Here is a 13,919-nt window from a genome sequence, read left to right on the forward strand (position 1 = left end):
TCATATATCTATACCTTAGTGTTAAAAAAATCTTTATACTGAAGGTATATATAACATTAATCCATGTAATTATACACCAAATATTACATCAAATACAACAATAGAATGGAGCCGAAGATAACACAATCAAACCTGCTTCAAGAGACTTTTTAACAAGGTTTTGGGTACATGCGTGGCCACTTCTTAAACTTTGTCCTGATCAAAAACAATAAAGAGCAACTTTTGAGGACTTTGACCCCAATATGAATCAATTCAGCTCAGTTCCATCTATTTGTTCCCCTAACTTTCGGGCCATTTTTGATGTAGAGAATGACTCATTGAAACATTAGGAACCACACTATGACCTTCTGTTACTTGAACGTGGAGTTGTGAATTATGGATTAATTTTCTATACACGGACAATATATCCATTTTCATCATTAGATGCATGACACATAATTCGAATTTGAATTTAAAACTTAAATTTTGCATATGTATCGTATATGTAATTATAATAGTATATATATCGTTAGTGTGTATAAGATTTACTCATGAATTATTGCAGCAACAACGGCTTTCATCTACCTATCTAGTAAAAGGGCGAATGGAATTGTTAAGTGTGGTGGTTTTGTACTGACGTGGCTGGCTTTTATTGGCTGGAATATGGTCGTCAACCATGTGGGACTGGTGTGCTCTCACTGGGAAGTGCATTTCTTCTTGCCTTGCTTTTGTCCCAGATAGAAGAAGAAGGACCTTCGGTTTTGCAAATGAACGTTGTCATCTTAGTAGCTTTGACGGGTGGTGATGGTTTGATTGCTGACAGGTGTTTGGTGATGGGCTCAATGTGGTTGGTATGGTTTTACGAGATTGCCCTTCTTTTAAAACCAAATGTACCGTTGCATCTTACTGAGTTTCTTTCTTCTCTTTGCGCTTTGGTGAGGAGAAGCTTCAGCTCTGCTCTATAGAGCTGCCAAAAAACACTTTTTTGCTCTTTCCTTTGATTGACAAGACTGAAAGCTTTTGTTTGTCAGATGTATGCTGGGGTTTCTAAGCTTCTAATTCCGCCTTTTCCAGCTTTCGTCATCATGCACCGCGGTAATTGTGCCTCATTTCCATTGCTCTTTTCTTGCCCTCCACTTGCTTGATTCTTTACTTTCAGCTATAGCCTTGTTTCTTTCCCCCACTTTTCCAGGTCTTTCTAAGAGTTGCTGTCTTGCTGCCTTCTTGCGTAAGGTTTAATTCCCTATCTAGTAAAAGGGCAAATGGAATTGTTAAGTGTGGTGGTTTTGTGCTGACGTGGCTAGCTTTTATTGGCTGGAATATGGTCGTCAATCACGTGGGACTGGTGTGCTCTCACTGGGAAGTGCATTTCTTCTTGCCTTGCTTTTGTCCGAGATAGAAGAAGAAGGACCTTCGATTTTGCAAATGAACGTTGCCATCTCAGTAGCTTTGACGGGTGGTGATGGTTTGATTGCTGATAGGTGTTTGGTGATGGGCTCAATGTGGTTGGTATGGTTTTACGAGATTGCCCTTCTTTTAAAACCAGATGCACCGTTGCATCTTACTGAGTTTCTTCCTTCTCTTTGCGCTTTGGTGAGGAGAAGCTTCAGCTCTGCTCTATAGAGCTGCCAAAAAACACTTTTTTGCTCTTTCCTTGGATTGACAAGACTAAAAGCTTTTTGTTTGTCCGATGTATGTTGGGGTTTCTAAGCTTCTAATTCCGCCTTTTCCAGCTTTCGTCATCATGCACCACGGTAATTGTGCCTCATTTCCATTGCTCTTTTCTTGCCCTCCACTTGCTTGATTCTTCACTTTCAGCTATAGCCTTGTTTCTTTCCCCCAGTTTTCCAGGTCTTTCTAAGAGTTGCTGTCTTACTGCCTTCTTGCGTAAGGTTTAATTCTGCTGTTACTGTTTGCTTTTAGCTCCTCCTGAGGGCGTTACCTGCATTGTCGTGGTTATTTGTTTTTTTTTTTTTGCACCTAAATTTTATGCCCGCTTAAGCTGTTACTATTTTCTTGCCTCTTTGCTTTGCTTTGCTCCTCATTTTGTTGCTTCTCTTTTTCCCCATTCGGCCTATTTAAATTTGGTTTTTCTGCCAAACTCTTTTCGCCTGCCTTTCCCATGTTCCTTCTGTGAACAGTTCTTGCATCGCTGTGCTTTCTACACCTTTTGTCCTGCTGCTGTTACTACGTACAGGTTACCTTTTCCTACCTTCCGCCTATTTTGAAGCTCTTACTAAGCATTTCTTATACACCATATATTTTTCAAGCAGTATTCTGAAGCGTATCCCTCCCTCTTACAGGAGGAGTACATTTTTGTTAGACATGCTTGTAAGAATTACTGTTTCAGAAATACTTATTAAGAGGTTACTTCCCCCCGCCCCCCCTTCAAAAATGCTAGTGAAAATAGACCAGTCATCCATCTTTTTAAGAGCTTTCAGACTTACTTGTAAGAAATGCTTGTTGTACCGCATTTTACTCTTTAAAATTGTGTCTTCTTACCCATTTTCCCTCTTGCTGGTTTATTCGATGCTGAAGCAGGTTCTGTCCTCTTCTTTGTTGCTCTACTGTTGGCTGACAAAGGCTTAAGGTTAAGGTGACATTATTTATCCTCCCTTCCGTATGTGCTTTTAGCTTGCTCCTGCTCAATAATCATTTGCTACATGCTTTTATTGCTTCACTTTTTAATCCTACCAGCTTGGCTCAAACTTTATCTGCTTTTCCTTATGTGCTCTGTTCCATGGTCCTCTGTAAGGCCTGTGCTTTAACTTTCCTTCACTCTTTTCCTTTTTTATTATACTTACTGAATTCCATAATTCTGTGTGAGAACTGCACTTTACCTTTTCTTTACTCTTTATTTTTTATGTCTGCTCAGTTTCATTCTGCTGTGTGAGATCTGCACTTTAGCTTTTGCTCCTCTATTTTTTTTAGAAAAAACATGGAACTATTTGATGCTTCACTCTCTTATGCCATTTCTTTGTGTTACAATCTTGCTTCGTCTTTGGCCTCCTTCTTACTTATTTAGTTAGCGCTGTAATCGTGTTTTAGAGGTGTACATTAGCTTTCTTTTTGCCTACTCAAGTGTGTAGCGATCAGATGGATAGGAATGCTATGCGCCGCAAAAAATATGCAGAAATGCCGCCTCTGTAGAAAGCAGAGCTTCTGCGCTCTCGGAGACAAAATCGAGCCTCAAAGAAAGCTAAAAAAACTCCATCTCCTCGTGTTCGCAAGGTCCCGTTAGGATATGTGCAAACTGGTGTGTCGTTCCTAAATGCTCATCATATGCCATGCCGTAGTGAGGATCCTACGACTGCTCATTCTCAGTCGTTACGAAACACAAATGTTGTGTTTCCAACTGATGCTGGCTTTGCAATTAGAGAAGGATTAGATTTTATGTCGTGTCAGCCACCTGGTTCCTTTACTGATCATCCTAACCCCTCCTTTGGAACAGACCTGCCTCTCCAAAATACACTCTCTCCTGAAGGTATAGGTCCTTTGTTTAACGTCCGCTCCCTTGAACCGTTTAACTCCTACTCTGTGACGCCATTCAACCTAATTTGTCTTTTTTGCCTGTCACAATTTCCCTTATGTCTCTCGCGTTACGCTTGCCCTTGTTCAAAACTGCAGAACTCCTGTTCCGTGCTAGCCTTGCGCCAACGGAATATCAGAGGCCATCTGTTGGTGCAAAGCCAAAAAAATTTCCCGTTCATCCTACTTCTACCCAACTCAGTGATGAACCAGGTAGAGGAAAACATAAGCACATATTCTCCCTCCCACCTGAAAATGAACAATCTGTGAACCTTTCACATCCTGAAGTTATACTAGGCTTATTTCCTTTGGAATCGTCTCTTAAGAACTCTGAACGATTGATTAAAAAAAAATTGCTTCTGCAAGTAATTCTTTGCCGCCTGAAATTCCAGATTCTCCTTTAGAACAACCTTGTGCAGGTATTGTCTTGCCTTACTATGTACACTATGTTTGCAAACCTACTGGCCAACTTCGGCCAGTCTATAAATACTGAATAAACAACTTTATATCCTGACTTTCCAGAAGCCTTCTTCCTTTCTTAGTCGGTGTCCCTTTAAGGAAATTGGGACTCTTTTACCTACCTTATTCGGTTCTGCAATCCACGGGCAATTTTCCTGCTCACACAAAAGAGGTATCCAGATGTGGACCAGCATCTGGTTGCTTGCAGATAAAAACCAGAAAGGTGGTTCCTTCTTCTGATCCATTTACTGTTCGCTCTCGCTCCAGAAAACGCAGCCCCCCTGAATCTGTAACCAATTACAGCTCAGGTTCGAATTTGCTCCTGATTCTCTTTAGCCATTTGTTGCCTTACATCCTGATGCATCAGGCTCACCAGTCATAGTTAATCAACTCGCTTGTGTGCAAAATAACACTGCAGCGAAAAAACTAACATCTGCACGTTCAGCCATATCTCGTCTTGGCAATATTCCTGACGCATCTCTGGTTCTACCTCGTGCTCCTGATTGTGAGCATTGTGGAGCGAAAAGGTTCCATTTGGAACCTCCTTCCTTTTGCTGCTCAGGAGGAGAGATCTCTATTGTTGCTCCTCCAATGCCTTACGATTTGAAACGTTTGTTCATTGGCAATGATGAAGAAAATGCTCACTTTAGAACCATTGTTCGCACTTTTAACAACAACCTTGGCTTTACATCTTTTGCCGCGAAGTATGACTCTAAATTAACAAAGAACACAAAAGGTGTCTATACCTTCCGTGTTCAGGGTCAAGTTTACCACTTTCTTGATGGTCTTGTTCACTCAGGTGATCAACCATCTGGAATCCAATTATATTTTTTTGACACTGATGAGGAATTAACAAAGAGGCTTGGTAACTCAGATAAGCTACGTGAAAGCACTTTAAAATTGCTTATGCGTATTCTTTCCGACAATCCTTATGCTCGTTTCTTTAAAGGCCCTAGGGATGTTCCACACATTGACAACCTAAACATTGTCCTTAATTGTTATCCTTCACTTGACCAGCGAGTATATAACCTTCCCTCAGCCTCGCAAGTAGCAGCTATATGGACTGAAAGTGAAGATCAGTCATCCGATAGGCGCGCTCATATTCAGGTTTATTCTCGCTCGGCTGATAGCTACAGGATTCAACTTTACTATGGCTGTTACGACCCTTTACAGTACCCTCTCCTTTTCCCTCGTGGTGAGTGTGGCTGGCACCATGGAATTAAAAGACTTTGCAAGAGGAAAAGAGGAGGGGACGATTGTGAGGATGATATTAACATTGATCCAACTTCAGTTAACTCCTCATCGAAGTTAATTGATTTGGAACAAAGAGGCGAGCACATTTCTCTCTTCTTATAAGCTATTTAATCTACCCATTGCATTACATCATCTAACCATGTACAACATATTTTCCTTCTTTATAACTGTTGACCGAGGAAAAACAGAGGAAAGTACTGTATCTGCTAGGGAGTACTACTGTTATAGGTTCCAAATAAGGGACGATGATGAGTCAATGCTATTACACACTCTTAGGCTGCTACAACAGTTTTCAGTTGATGCTTATGTCAAAATTGAAACATGTCTGCTTGACTTTCATAGGCATCGGCAGAACAATATACGTTCCGAAATTCTACAGGGAGTTCTTGATAGTGTTTCTATTGGCCAGACTGCTGCTTCTAAGGTTGGTCGTAAGGTCATTCTTCCAGCTTCCTTTATAGGTGGTCCGAGAGATATGAGTCGTCGTTATCTTGATGCGATGGCACTGGTACAAAAATATGGAAAACCAGACATTTTCTTTACAATGACGTGTAATCCAGCATGGAAGGAGATTCAGAAAAATTTGAAATACCATGAAAAATCTCAGGATCGGCCAGACCTTCTCGCTAGAGTTTTTAGAGCCAAGTTTGAAATGCTTAAAGCAGAAATTCTGAATAAGCAGATCTTCGGTGAGGTTGCAGCGTGTGTTTACGTGATCGAATTCTAGAAACGAGGCTTTTCTCATGCCCATTTATTATTGATCTTAAAATCTGGTCATAAGCTGCTTAATCCAGAGTCGTACGACAAAGTAGTTTGTGCTAAGTTGCCCGACAAAGATAGATACCCTCACTTGTATTCTCTTGTTGTGAAGCACATGATCCATGGTCCTTGCGGAGCCATGGATATGTCTTGTCCTTGTATGAGAGATGGAGCCTGCAAGAATCGCTATCCAAAGAGCTTTTCTGCTCAAACGACCCATGGTGAGGATACCTATCCGTGTTATAGGAGAAGGGTTGATGGCAAAAGAGTGAAGGTTTGTAGATTTACTCTTGATAATAGGTGGGTTATGCCTTACAACCCTTACCTGCTTGCTTTATTTGATTGCCACATCAATGTGGAAATTTGCTCTACTCTTAAGCTTATGAAGTACTTGTATAAGTATGTTTTCAAAGGGCACGATCAAGTGAGCTTTAAGATTATTTCCTGTGGATTAGCGGATGCTATTGATGAAATAAAGGACTTCCAGAAAGGTAGATGGGTTTCGCCTCCAGAAGTCTTTTGGCGCATTTATGAATTTAAGCTGAATGAAATGACCCCGCCAGTTTACACCCTTCAAATTCACCTTCCAAACCAGCAATTCATTTCCTTTGACAAGAACTCTGACCTGCTGCAATTACTGAGTAAAATTGACTTTTCTAAGACAATATTAACTCAGTTTTTCCATATGCATAGAACCAATCATAGAGCACAGAATCTGAAATGCTTGTACAAAGATTTTCCTGAGCATTTTGTTTGGTCTGCTAAATATAAAGAGTGGACTGAAAGAAAGCGTCGAAAGGTAATTGGTCGTATGGTCACTGTTTGTCCAAAGGAAGGAGAAAGATATTACTTGAGATTGCTTTTGACACACATTGCTGCACCGACCTCTTTTGAAGACCTTTTGACTGTTAATGAACAGAAATTAGGTTCTTTTAGAGAAGCTGCTTTAGCGCTTGGGCTTCTACAGTCCGATGCATATATAGAGGAGACGCTTCAGGAAGCGATGGCATTTCAAATGCCGTCCTCATTGAGGCTTTTGTTTGCCAGTCTCCTTGTGTATTGTTCTCCAACAAATCCCAGATCACTTTGGGAAAATTTTGAACTTGAACTTTCTGCTGACTATCATCACCGGCAGCCATTCCATGGCTTTTCTTCTCCTAAAATTAGGCGAAAAGTTTTGGAAGATATTAACAATTCACTTGAACAAATGGGGAAAAGCATTACTGATTTCCACTTTGTCTCTGACGATTTTACATGCGATTATACTCAACGGCTAACAAAGGAGATTGAAAGTGAGAAAAGCTTAGCAGTGACACCTGAGGATCTGCTTTTGCCTCAGATGCTAAATTCTGAGCAAAAACATGCCTATGATCTAATCTTAACAGCATGTTTTTCCTTAGAAGGCCAGGCTTTTTTCGTTGATGGCCCCGGCGGCATCGGTAAAACGTTCCTGTATCGGTCGCTTCTCGCAACCTTACGGTCACAGAACCATATTGCAATTGCAGTGGCAACATCTGGAATTGCGGCATCAATCCTTCCTGGTGGAAGGATAGCTCACTCGAGATTCAAGATACCGCTTGATTTCTCGAAGGCTAAGAGTTGTCAGCTTAGTAAACAAAGTTCTGCTGCAAAACTCATTTCAGAATCTAAGCTTATTCTGTGGGATGAGGCTTCAATGGCTAAGTGGGACACGATTGAAGCCTTCGACGAATTCCTAAAGGATTTAATGGATTCAGATTTGCCTTTTGGAGGAAAGGTTATTGTTTTTGGAGGAGATTTTCGACAGATTCTGCCTGTGATTGAGCAAGCAACTAAAGAAGTTCTCATCCAGTCGACCTTTCCCATTTCTCCTCTGTGGCCTAAACTGCATAAGATCAAGCTCACACAAAATATGCGAGCTATGTTTGATCCAGAATTTTCACAATTCCTTCTAAGAGTGTGAGGGGGAAGGGAGCCTGTTGATGATGAGGGTGAAATAACTTTATCATCAGATATAGTTATTCCTTATTACGATAAAGAGGAGTCTTTAAACAGGTTAGCTGGCTACATATAATCAAATTTAGTTTTTGTTTACCAGCTATTCCTCCTACTTCCCATTATCAATGCAACTTCTTTTGCACAGGCTACTGGAAAGTGTCTTTCCAGATTTGAACATCTATTCACAAGATTCTTATAACCTAATAAATAGGTGCATCCTTACTCCTAAAAATAGCTCAGTTGATGAGCTCAATGAAATAATGATTAGGAGATTTCCTGAGAGCCTTCAAACTTATATTAGCTCAGACAAGACTGTTGATCAGCGACACCAAAGTGATTATGAGGACTTCCTCAATTCTCAAAATCCTAAAGGCCTCCCTCCTCATAAGTTGCTGTTGAAGGAAAACTGTCCACTAATGCTTCTAAGAAATCTAAATCCAGCTAAAGGTCTCTGCAATGGCACAAGGTTAATATGTAGGGAACTTGGCCAACACACAATTTCTGCTGAGATTGTTTTTGGCCATCATCGAGGAAAAAGAGTTTTCATTCCAAGGATACCTCTTCAAACACCTGACAATGACAAAAATGGGATTCCATTCATAAGAACGCAGTTTCCTGTCCGCCTTTGTTTCGCTTTGACTATCAATAAATCGCAGGGCCAAACTCTTGACTATGTCGGCATCTATCTACGTGAGCCAGTTTTTTCTCACGGTCAGCTGTATGTTGCTTTGTCCAAAGCTAAGACAGCTGCTAAAGTTAAAGTTCTTCTTGTCCTTGGAACATTTGATGACACAAAAGTAGATTGCAAAACTCGAAATGTTGTCTTTGATGAAATTTTTAGATTAATTCAAGCCTAAACAATTTTCTGCTTGGCTTATGTTAAAGTAAGATCGCCATACAGATTTTTCATTGTTGGATTACTGTGTTTTTTGGATCTTTTGGTTCCTGTTCGTTTATCCATCAGCCTGTGTGTTTGTAGGATGGCTAACTTGCTGCCGATGCGAGATATCATGCCTCACATGAAAAATTGGAGCTGCATCGTCACTGTTCAGGAAAAGCAACATATAACAAACTCAATGGGGACACCAACAAGAAAGCAGAAATTTGTTTTCTACGATTCAGAGGTTTGTCGAAGCCATTGCTCATGTTTAGATTTCAGCATTTAAGTACACTATTGTTTTGCTTTCTTTATGTTGTATTAACTTCACCTCTTTAAGTAGGGATCAAGATTCAAAGAAATCATCTTCAATGATGATATTGCTAAAATGAGCAAGATTCTGCAGGTCTATAAAAAATATAAAATATCCAATGCTGAGGTCAGAACCATACCGCCAAAGTTTCAAACATCTGAACTCACTGTTCAATGGGATATAAGCAGCAGGACTGTCATTGACGAAATTGCTGATGATGATGAAGTCATGCCTGTAAAATTCTGCTATTCAAAGTTTACTGACTTAGTTCAATACATGGATGACAAAACTAAATCAGTGGGTGAGTCTTTCGATGCTTTGCTCTTAATATGTTTACGTTCTGACCAGAGTTTTTTTATAATCCCCTTCTTTGTATTGTTCGCAGACGTGCTGGGAGTTGTGATTGGTGCACTTGAGAAGAAAACTGTTATCAAAAACTCAAAGCAATCAGATGTTCAGAAATTTGTCCTGCTTAATGAAGAGTAAGAGCTTCAATCCTCGGTTTATGCAAAACTTCACACAGCCTTTATTTTTTTTCCCTCTACAACCACTCTCTTCAGTCTGTAACTGTTAATTTTTATCACGAGCACAGATCACAGACGGTGCTCTTGTCTCTATGGGATAGTTTTCTGGCTAATGAGGGACAGGAAATACTATCTAAACTTCACAGCTATCCGGTCAGCATTGCTCGCAGAGTTAGAGTCAACAACTATAATGGTCTGTCCCTATTTTACACTTAAACATTTTCACCGTTTAGCCTTTTCTGCCTGCCTGCAACACCTGTAAAGATATGTATACTTTATTTTCGCCATACAGGGGTCGCACTTGGTACTTGGTTTGATTCAGTAATTCTTGTTGATCCACCTATACAAGAAGCAAGAGAACTCAAGAACTGGTGCGATATATTTCAAATCATCGTCCTCTATACAGTTTAGCTCTAAATTCTGTCCCCACTTTCAGTCTTACTACTTTTTATGTCTCCTTTCATCCAGGGCATTGAGAAACACTAAGTTGTTTAAGGAAGTTGCCGAAAAAAAGAACTATATTAAATATAATCCACAGCTGTCACTAAAGTCAGATCAGAAAACTACTTGGATTTGTAACATAACTTCGTCACAAAAGGTTTGGGACTCGAACATGTTGCCCTGCTTTCATGCTCTTTTTTGTGTACGATTGTCTTTTTTTACTTATACTTGCTCACCTTTAAGACTATATGGGTGAAGGCAGAGTTCTCTTTTGAGCATATCTTCCAGAAATATTGATACATGAGCTGTAAGAATTGTTGCCGAGCTACAGTAGCAGACTATCAAGTTGAGTTTACCTGTAACTCGTGCAAAGAGAAACATCCTGCAGTACCTAGGTGCTAAATAATATACCTGTAATATATTAGTTTGTATTCGCTGCTATCTAATGCTGGTTCACATCAAAAAATTACTGCATATTATGTGCCTATTTTCAGATGCCGCTTTGATGTTGATTTGACCGATAGCACCGGCGTGATACCAGCTTCAGTATTTGGCGAATTAGCAGAGAACCTACTGACGTTTAGTGCACTGGAAGCAATGCAGCACTTTAATGAGGTTCTTGCTTCCTAAATCCTGATAATAAAAGTATTCTATACTTTTTATTCTTACTTTTCGTTCCCTTAACAGAATGTTGCACTTCCCCTCAAGTTTGTCCACAAGGAGCTCAGATCAAAGACGTTTCTGGTTCATATCAAACCCGTGCAAACGCAGCTGGCAGATGCAAGGCAGCGCTACACAATTATATACTACTCTGAAATTATTGATGATGCTGATTCTCCACAGTTAACAAGTGAAGTGAAAGATGACCCTCCTTTCCCCAGCAAAGAATCTGGTACTATACAGCTCGGAACTCCAGGTAACTCACAAGCACTACACAATTTTTTGTTCTGCGTTTATATTTTACTTCGGCTGAATAATGTGACATATCAAACAAATATGGTCGCAGGAGAGAATAGCGCTCGTTCAAAGGTTTGCGTTCGCCTTTCTGAAAGGTTTGATGAACCAGAAAGCACTGAAGCTGAAGAGGATGAAAATGCAGAATGCAGCTCTAGCAAAAAGCAAAGAATCAACTGACTTGTAACTGTTAGGCTTTTTGTCCACGAAATCTGTAGTTTCTATCACTGCCATGCTATCGTATATTTTTGCAAGGTTGCTTATGCATTCCTAGAAGGGTCATTGATGTATTAATGAAAGATGTCTTTTGTTCATGGATACCCCTTAAACTGATTTTGGTCTGCCAACTTTTACGTTTGCTGATAACCTGCAATCAACAACAGCTATGTATTTGAATTGATGCTTTACAGCTATTATGTACTGGTTACAGTATCCTTTGAATTCACCTTCTACTTTATTTAGCTTATTAAGTGACCTTGTGGTAAATGTACTATCTGTTATACGCCAACTTTTGCTGAATGCCTTTATCAGAGCTATTCAAGTTTTCTCCTGCACATAAATCTCTTATTAAATAGCGCACCAACTATTGTAAGCTCCACTTACTATGCTCAGCAGCTCAGACTTAGTGTATCTATTAGCCTTAAATTGTGTAGTTGTGCAGGCTCCAATTCATTTGCAGAAACTCAGATTTTTTCCTCACCGTAACTATGTTATCCAATATGTTGTGGCCTTAGTTGATTTAAAACTCAGTAGATATTACCCTGTTCTGCATTCAATTCTTAGCTGTGCCCTTACCATTCACTTCTTTTAATATTAACCTGTTCTGCTTCTTTGATGTGACAGATCATTAAACCCCTTAACCCTGAAAAAAGCTAGAGCTAGCCTAACCATAAACAAATTTACTAAAAAACTCTGTTAACCATTCATTGCTTATATATAACTACTTCTTCAATGGCTCATACACCCAAACAAAACACTTCAAGTTGAGCTTCCTACTTACTTCCCTCGGGTTATCTCTAACTTTCAATTGTTGTCTTTGTCTTCATATGATTGCATCTTTGACACTTTTTTTTTATTAGCTTCTCAATCACATCAATGGCAAAAGGTTCATCTACCTATGGATTAACAAATAGCGGCTCAATGGCCTGTTGTTTTCTACTGAAATGCAATCACAGAGGAGAGGTCTAATTTTCTTCTATGTGATCGAAATTACTTGTTAACAATGTGCAGTACAGATATATATGTTCATTTGACATTTCCTATTTTTCTTTGCCAAAACGCAGATTCTCCCTGCTCAGTTCAAACTATTACTTACTCAGCACCAACGTAATACAATTATTCTCAGGCATGGAACTTATAAATGGCCTATTGTAGTCGGCGATCGTTCATTTCAAGAAGGCTGGGATGAATATTGCCGTGAAAATATTACAAACAAACATGATATGTTGCTTCTATGACATACCGGCGATCTCATCTTTGATGTCATACACTTTTCCGAGCTGTAAAAACAGGTTTACCTATCTTGGACAGTCCCATTACTAAATTTATTGCAGGCTGTTGCTGCTCATGCACAAGGTCAGTTTATATTAACCTTTATATCGTGCAGTTAATTGTAGTAAAATCTTCTCTAATTTATTATCTGCTAAATAACTTCACATAGTGCAGCTTCTATAATAATTCAACAGTTAGTTTCTTCATCAATAAACCCAAATTTAACCCAAAATCTCGCTAATTCGATTTGCTTCTATCAAACCTTCAATACAGCAAGCCCAAACACATTGGTAACCTATCTGTACACTATTTCTTTTTCCGTCTCTCACTGCATTACTTTAAACCAAAGCTATATAGTATGTTCGCATATCTGACTTTCATTCTTTTTCTATCAGAAAATTCCAAGATTCGTCGATCACTTCGTTAATGAACAAAGAACTCCAACGCTTCTTATTAGGACTGGAGAGAAAATTACATCCATAGGTGTAAAAGGAAAAAAACTGAAAACAAATTGGAGAAGCTTCGTTCTTCAGCACCAGTTGCAGCACAATGAAATCCTTGTCTTCATTCCAGAATCATCAACTACCTTCACACTTTTAGTCTTTGACGATAATGGGGTCGAGAGAGTCTTTCCATGGTCTTACACCTTCAAAATTTATTCTAATTGTCCTGCTTGTACCTAACTTCTGCAGTATGTTTTCTCTATAACCGAAGTTCCCTCTTCCCTTGAACCTCTCCACCGCATATGTTTCACTTTTTTATTTCGTTGAACCGCGCTCTACATTCCTGCCAAATATAACTGCATTGCAATGAAATTAAATATGCAGTAAATATGTTATGAATACCTAACATCTATTATGAGCTTCAATTTTATTCACCGCAATTGTTTCCTTTTCGATCTTTTCCTTGATGCCGTGTAAAATGCAAACATTTATTTACTCGCGTTTTCCTACAATATCGCTTATTTAAAAAATTAATTATTTCATAACCAAATAACTTAAATGCAACCCATACGATTTGTGATATCCTCACTTGAAAATTGGGCCATTTTCTGGGCAACATAAAACTAACACCGCGCAACACGCGGTGATCCCCTCCTAGTTTGAGTAAAAGCCACTACCTTCCCTAGGCAAGTTCTTGGTCCTCCATTGAAGGCCGTGAACTTGTAGGAAGGTTCATGTTTAACCCTTCCACGTTCAGAAATCGACCTTTTGGGCTTAAAACTCCTTACAATCTTTTCCCCAAATCGGCTCCATTTGCCCCATAATATTGCATATGGACAAATCATTACCTTCGTGTTTGGATGAACATGTTGGCCACTAGAAAGGTTGTCTAGGTGAAGAGGAGTCCTGTTTACAGTAGG

At 39.4% G+C, this 13,919-nt stretch overlaps 1 protein-coding gene across 3 annotated transcripts; it reads left to right on the forward strand.

The window, feature by feature from the left end:
* The first annotated feature begins 683 nt into the window (after positions 1–683).
* Positions 684–11,379, forward strand: LOC113733797 (replication protein A 70 kDa DNA-binding subunit D-like). Of its 3 annotated transcripts, none has more exons than XM_072082318.1 (13): positions 684–1,074; positions 1,172–1,733; positions 2,521–2,575; positions 8,936–9,080; positions 9,177–9,447; positions 9,532–9,628; positions 9,739–9,863; positions 9,963–10,041; positions 10,139–10,268; positions 10,355–10,506; positions 10,606–10,726; positions 10,799–11,027; positions 11,118–11,379. In XM_072082318.1, exons 2-10 carry the CDS (start codon positions 1,670–1,672, stop codon positions 10,406–10,408), a joined length of 1,020 nt encoding a protein of 339 aa, XP_071938419.1. In that variant the 5' UTR covers positions 684–1,074; positions 1,172–1,669; the 3' UTR covers positions 10,409–10,506; positions 10,606–10,726; positions 10,799–11,027; positions 11,118–11,379. The 3 variants fall into 3 exon arrangements, with proteins under 3 accessions (XP_071938419.1, XP_071938421.1, XP_071938420.1); XM_072082320.1 differs by having other exon boundaries at positions 10,370–10,506; XM_072082319.1 differs by having other exon boundaries at positions 10,374–10,506.
* Positions 11,380–13,919: the final 2,540 nt, after the last annotated feature.

Source organism: Coffea arabica, chromosome 3c (genome assembly GCF_036785885.1).
Source record: "Coffea arabica cultivar ET-39 chromosome 3c, Coffea Arabica ET-39 HiFi, whole genome shotgun sequence".
Classification (NCBI taxonomy): Eukaryota; Viridiplantae; Streptophyta; class Magnoliopsida; order Gentianales; family Rubiaceae; genus Coffea; species Coffea arabica.